Raw genomic sequence first — 7,149 nt, forward strand, 5'->3', positions numbered from 1 at the left:
ACATTTTTTAATATTAAATAATAAATAAGAAACACTTGTTAATTTTTTTAAATAAAAAACACATCTAGACCTATTTTTATAAACGTGTGAGGTATAAAAAAATGATTAAATAATATTTAATTATTTTAAACATATTATTAAATTTAAAAAATAATCTAATTTTTAAATAATATTCGTAAATAAAATTTAAAACAAAAAAGGAAAAAAAAAGAGTACCTTTTCGTGTGAGGGGACCGAACTTTTTGCCCTTTCTCCAAAGCCACTACGTGGTCCCACATCCCACCTCTCTCTCTCTACTCTCTCTCCTCCCCCACCCGTTCTCTCTCTCTCTCTCTAATCTCCATTATCTGCACTTTTTCTCCTTTTCTCATTATTTTATTTTGTGTCACAAAACACTTGCAACTCCACCGGGAGACCCAGATAGATAGCTCAGAGAGAGATTGATTCTGGAGAAAGTGAAAAAGTTGAGATCTTTGTTTTTGTTGTTTTTTGGTGGGTGTTAGGGTTTCTGGGTTTGAAAGTTGGCAGCAAGAGCTCTGATTTGTTCGGCTTGGTTCACTGTTTTCGCCTGAAATTAGGTATTTGTATTGGTATTTGTCTCAATTTTTTGTTCAGTCCGTTTTTTGATGTGAAGCGAAAGAGGGTTTGATTGTGATTTGAAACTGCTTTTTTTGTACGATTATCTTTTTTTGGCAGAGTCTTTCTTATCTGTGTTTATGGTATTTTTGGAGAGTTCTTCTTATCTCTCTTGGGGTTTCTAGGGATTTTAACTGTTTAATTTACAATTATATTTGAAGTTTTGTTGTCTCGTGATAACGATTTGGGTTTCTTTTGAATCCTTTCTCTGTTTTTGTTTTTCTACAACAAATCAAATCGAATCAAATCGAATCAAATCAAATATCAGCTTGACACTAAGAGTAAGTTTTTAGTTTTCTATGATTTTATTTTCATATTTTTTTAATTGATTTTATCCAAAAGAATAAATTTTTACTCTTTAGATTCTAGTTCTTTGTTGTCATGTATATTTTTCATGCTGATTGGAAATAAAAAAGCAGAGTGTTTTGATTCTCTTCATTTTCTTCACTATATCTGGATTCTAGGTGCCCAATAAGTTGGAGCTCCTTTTAGCTTTTCTGGGTATATATGTCTTGTTAACTGTTATTCCTTTGGAATCTCTATCATTTTCACATCCATAGTGTGAAGTGAACTTTATTCTGTCAAGATCTGTTTCCAAATTCCTGGATTTTATTTTTCCACACCTTGACTTTTCTGTTTTTTTAGTGGATTATGCAATTCAGTCTTGAAATTTTCCATTTTTTAATTATTTACATTTTGGCCTGTTTAATGCAGATTTCTATATCTCCTAACTGTGAGCAAAGGGGGTTTCTGAAGCTATGTTCTGTTGATTGATAGTTTTGGGAAGAGTGTTGATAATTTCGAAAATAGTACAATTGTCCTCTCATTGGATTGAATTGGATTTTATTCTAGTAGAAGAAGGGTTAGTTGCAACATGGGTTACATGTGTGATTTCTGTGGGGATCAAAGATCGATGGTCTATTGTCGATCTGATGCTGCTTGTTTATGTTTATCCTGTGACCGGAATGTCCATTCTGCAAATGCCCTTTCACGGCGTCATTCTAGGACCCTTGTGTGTGAAAGATGCAATTCACAGCCTGCATTCATTAGATGTGTCGAAGAGAGGATATCTCTTTGTCAGAATTGTGATTGGCTGGGACATACTGGCTCTACTGAGGCCTCAACTCATAAGAAGCAGGCAGTCAATTGTTATTCTGGTTGCCCTTCGGCTGCAGAACTCTCCACAATCTGGTCATTTGTTCTAGATATTCCTTCTGTGGGTGATTCAACTTGTGAAAAGGGAATGAGTTTAATGAGCATTACTGACAATAGTCTGACAAACAGCACGGACCCTTCACAAAGTAAAGATGGGCAAGATGTGTTCATCGAAGAGAATGATGTAAAGAATATTGATAAGTCGAGTGATTGGATGGGGTCCTCTGCAATGCCTGAACTGAGAACCAAGCGACAAAATGTAAATTCAACTTCATCAAAGGTAATTGATGAATCCTTCTTTTGAAGGATGATAAAATTTCTCATAGGATATCTCAGAAACAAACATCTTGGTTGTGTGGAAAACCTACCATCAGAATTGTGAAGTGTATTGTGCTCATGTGGGAGCTGTGTGTTTTCTTTCTAGTGTTCCTAATCTTACATTACCTAGCTGAATAATGGCATCTCATATAACTGTCAAAATTTTGATTAAAAATCATTTTCTTTCCAATTCTTGCAAAAGGCTTTATGTATTTTACTTCTGTCATTTGAAAGATACACAAGTCTCTCAGACTCCCTTGCACAATTTTGTTTGTTTGTTTTGAATATCTTTTTGGTGTAAGCTTATTGACTATTAAATGTCCTTCATGTATTCAGCTTGCAAACATCCTTTAATGGGTGAAGTAAAATTCTTTGATTTAGGCTTGTGATTGATTCTTTGTATTCTGTCAGTTGCTCTAAAGTTAGTATAGAATCATTGTTCTCATCCTTTTGGATGTTAATTTTCTGGTTGCTATCTCTTTCTTCTTCAAATTATTCCATGGAAACTCTTTATGCATCCAAGCATTTGCTTTTTTTAATCAATAATCTAATTTCCTTCTTCTTTTTTATTGACTTTTTTTTGGGTCCAAAGTCATTTTAGGCTGAAAGATGGGGGTGATAGCACCCCTACCAATAAAACCCCAACTAGCATGAAGAAGGGATCCAATCCTGGTTCTCTATTATGATTACCAAGAAATTTGCCCTGTAGTTAGTGGGAAACTTCAGCATACATGTCAAGCAAGGGCTTTTCGATTTCTCTTAAGCTCCTATGTCAATTACCTAAGTAGACAAATATGACCATCTTGTTGGTGTAACCAAATTGCTTTTATAGTTCCATGGTTGCATACCTTGCTCTTATTACCTAAGTAGACAAATATGATCATCTTGTTGGTGTAACCAAATTGCTTTTATAGTTCCATGGTTGCATACCTTGCTCTTAGTTTATCATTCTCTTCTGAATTCTCATAGTAGGACTTTTGCATGTGATCTAGTGATAGTTCTTGCAGCACCTTTGTTTTACAGCATAGTTGTGAAGATTTTGCTCTTCCATTCTTCATATGTTTTCTTGGTCCGCACAATCTTAATCATTCTAGTCAGCCAAACAGTACCATCATTATTTGCCCTCTCAACCTTACTCATTGGCTTTGAGCTTTGGGCCTTTCTTCTTGGAATGTTATATGACACGTTTTCAATCCTAGCCATGCTTGTAAAGAAGATTAAAAGAAAATGCATGCGGTGATAATTTGTTAGATCAATTAAGATTGCCAAAGTACAAAACTGATCACCTTTATAGTATTATGAATATGTTTAAGGTTACCTGTTTACTGTGTTGCTTGAGTAAAAATCTGACCTCTGGTAATTAATATGCAGACGTGCTGTCCTGGAACAAAAGCATCTGATTTAGAAGAAGATGATAAATTCTATGAGGACTTCAATATGGATGAAGTTGACTTGAATATTGAGAACTATGAAGAAATATTTGGTGTAGCTCTTAATGATCCAGAACAACTGTTTGGTAACGATGGAATTGGTAGCTTGTTTGGAGTGAAGGACATGTCCGGTGCTGATTTGAACCGTCGAGGAACATATGCAGCTGAGGTACTCTTGCTTTCTCTTATGTTGCTTAATCTTATCCTTATTATTCTCATCAGCTGTAATCAGCTCATTTGTTTGGTGTTTTTGTCCTTCATCTCTTTCTGCTTTACAATGTGTCACTGTCAATGCATAGTTCTAACATCTTTGTCCCATTGAGCTGTGAGAAATGGAACTTTTTACATAAATATTGCTTTCTTTCCTATCTACCAAATTTTGGTTAAATGGAATGTTCTTGGTGGACATGGTTTCTTTTGGTATATGCATGAGCTTTGTGCCCCCTAGTGACTGCCTGTGGGACTCGAACCCATGACCTCCAGTCCATCAGGCTACCACCCTCGGGTGATAATGAAACTTGTCACTCAGTTCCAATATTTGATTGGTAAGTGCAACTTAGGTTTCCTGCACTTAAATTATAGTAGTGTTTGTATTAGTAAACCTTCCTTCAAAACCTCCATGGAAAAGTCCCCACCATAGCTTACTGTTACATCTCACAATTCTTGATGTTCAAATTGTGCCTTTGGCACTCCAATTACAGCTCCTTGCCTCCAAGATGTGAGTTCATGGAAATTCATGAGCGTGGGAAGCTAAAGTGGAGTTCCAGTGGGCCTATCCTATTTATAAACCAAGAGAATTTGTTTACAGTGCAAATATTTTGGAAAGTAAAAGATTTCTGGAATTGGAATGCGAATTATAATGGGCAATAATATTTAATATTATTGGTCATGCATCTTGATTCTTTTTTTATCTGTGAGTGTGCGTTTATTTTCAAAAAGCGCCCATGGTTTTTCAATTATCTTTGGAGTGGAGTACCTAACGATTTCTTTGCATAAACACTTGAATGATTTTTGCATGGATAGCACGAGGAAGCATTGAATTTCTGACATGATTATTGCTTGCCAAACTGACATAAAAACCTCTCTCCTCTCCTTTCAACACCTGTCAATCACATTCTAGCAAACATTCCACACTTGCATGTATGTCATCAAATATTTCTGCTGGAGTGTCTGAATAAACGCTTATGCTTTCTCTCATTGAAGTACTACTGAAACTTCCTGTTATTTGTGAGTTTACATCTAATTTAAAATGCACTCATCATCAAATGTTGCTTGTTTTCCCCAGGGGTCATCAATTGGACTAGTTAAGTCAATGCAGCCGGCTATCAGCAACCCGGTGTCTGCTGATTCTGTGATAAGCTCTAAAACTGATCCAAACCTTTGCTTTGCAACGCAAGCCCATTCCAGCATCTCATTTTCTGGTCTTAGCGTGGAGAGTAGTGCTGCAGATCATCAAGACTGTGGTGCTTCTCCAATGGTTCTCATGGGAGAGCCGCCTCCATGGTGTCCTGAAAGTTCATTCCCTTCAACTAGTAGGAGCAGCGCTGTTATGCGTTACATGGAAAAGAAGAAGACACGCAAGTAAGAGTAGAGCAGTTTCTTTTTACACATCATTTAGGTTAAAAAAAGAAAAGAATATTGTGTGGACCTAGGAAGCACTGGTGCGGGTGCGGTTACATTATGGGTATGTTGATATGGCAAAACCAAACAAAGTAGGATACGGGTACGGTCCAATATGTCCATAAAAAATTATGATTTAATAATTTGTAGTAGTACATAACATATAACAATTAAAAAATCAAGTACAAAAAATAATTAAAGTATTTTTGTAATGGTCAAGAAAAGAACCCTATGTATTTTTTATACCTTTGATATTGTAAAAATACCTTTTATTTTAATTTTTTTTAAAATAGTCACAATCTAACTATTTCAGTATCCCCTATATTTTTAAAAAGTCACATTTATGCCCGGAAGTACCCACAAAAGTATCCGAAATGTATTCATCCAGTACCCATCCCATACCAAAGTTGTACCCAAAGTATTTCTTGTACATGATATGCGGGTAGTCGTATTGATATGCATACCCTATGACAATATTTTCATCGTACCTATGCTTCATAGATGTGGAGCTACCCACATTTTTTGTTCCTGCAAGATGCACATGGATCTTTCCTTTTGTTAGGTTTAATTTTCCAATTATTCATGGGTGTGTTATTAGCACGAAACTTATGTCAGTTTTTTACATTGTCTTTTGATTCCCAAAAGATGGAATTTTCTACGTTTAGTCTTTCTTTTTTTTCCCCCTCATAATTAACTATTATAATGTTAATTGCGTCATAGATTTGACAAGAAGGTTAGATATGCTTCTCGCAAGGCAAGGGCTGATGTAAGGAGGCGTGTGAAGGGGCGCTTTGTCAAGGCTGGTGACGCTTATGATTACGATCCGTTGAACGAAACCAGGAGCTTCTGATAGCACAATTTTTTATACAGTTCTTGCAAGGAAAGGAATGATCAATCTATGTCAAGTTGGAAAGAACGAAAAAAAACTCATGCATTATTTTCCTTTGCAATGACAAATTGTGCAAGCGTATCACAACAGATTCACAGAAAGGTGGATTTAGAATGCTATATCTTATTGGTTCACCAATGAAATTCAAGACAAGATATCTCATTCTCCACGAGCAGAAAGAATGGATGGATTATGAAAATCATCCGATGAAGTGTAAATTGCTGCCCCCGGAAAAATAAAATTAAAAATATAGAAAAAGAAAGAAAGAACACTTAATTGGCTCTCTCTGTCAGAACCATGGTGAGTGTTCGTGACCTGAACTAATTTATCTTATATTTTGTTCCTTTATCTATCATATATCTAAACCTCGTGGCCTTGGTATGGTCTGTAGCCAAATTCAACTGCTAGGTCAGATTAAAACCTTCATACTGTAATATCTCCCTCTCGTTTTTTACGTAAGGTGTATTGTATAGGATTGATGTTTGATTAGTTAGAGGAAGGCATATGGATGGGTGCCAAAATCCAGTGACCATTATCGGACAAAATGCTTGAAATTGTAATTCTTGTATTTCATTTTCAGACTGGCATGTACAGCGTAAAAATCATTTTACAGTAGTTGGGGAGAGAAACACCAGTTTGTAATAATTCTGTAGTAGATCAACACTCTTGATGAACTTTTCATTTTTTTTGACTACTGTGTGGATCAAAACCCTGAAATTACTAGATGCAAAGGCTGTGTGATAGAACATGATCATGAGGGTTCTACTTGCTGTCTGTGATCTCTGCTTATATGGTTTGTGTTAATTTAGGCTATGTTTGGATCTCGAATTGAATATGTAGGCCTCACTTCTATTTTGAGTGGGTGATAGAAAATGATGTCTGTAGCAGGAGTGAGATTTGTGGGAAAAAAAATTATTTCTATTTGATTCACTTCTCGTTTTTCTTTTTCTTTTTCCTACACGAATCTATGATTTAAACAGTGTTAGATTATATATCTACTTTGCTTAGAGGACATATATATATATATATATTTCAATTATGTCTCTGCATATTTTAGCTGTTTGTGTTGACCTCTTGGGATCCAATCTTTGATGCAACTGG

The 7,149-nt window shown here is 35.6% G+C and overlaps 1 protein-coding gene across 2 annotated transcripts; it reads left to right on the forward strand.

Annotated features, from left to right (window-relative positions):
• Nucleotides 1–228: 228 nt before the first annotated feature.
• On the forward strand, nucleotides 229–6,737 carry LOC114318949 (zinc finger protein CONSTANS-LIKE 9). 2 transcript variants are annotated; one of them, XM_082879743.1, is made up of 5 exons: nucleotides 229–578; nucleotides 1,351–2,071; nucleotides 3,481–3,708; nucleotides 4,825–5,120; nucleotides 5,880–6,737. In XM_082879743.1, exons 2-5 carry the CDS (start codon nucleotides 1,511–1,513, stop codon nucleotides 6,007–6,009), a joined length of 1,215 nt encoding a protein of 404 aa, XP_082735869.1. In that variant the 5' UTR covers nucleotides 229–578; nucleotides 1,351–1,510; the 3' UTR covers nucleotides 6,010–6,737. The 2 variants fall into 2 exon arrangements, with proteins under 2 accessions (XP_082735869.1, XP_082735870.1); XM_082879744.1 differs by having other exon boundaries at nucleotides 373–917.
• Nucleotides 6,738–7,149: the final 412 nt, after the last annotated feature.

Source organism: Camellia sinensis, chromosome 7 (genome assembly GCF_055761805.1).
Source record: "Camellia sinensis isolate YWXY chromosome 7, ASM5576180v1, whole genome shotgun sequence".
Lineage (NCBI taxonomy): Eukaryota > Viridiplantae > Streptophyta > Magnoliopsida > Ericales > Theaceae > Camellia > Camellia sinensis.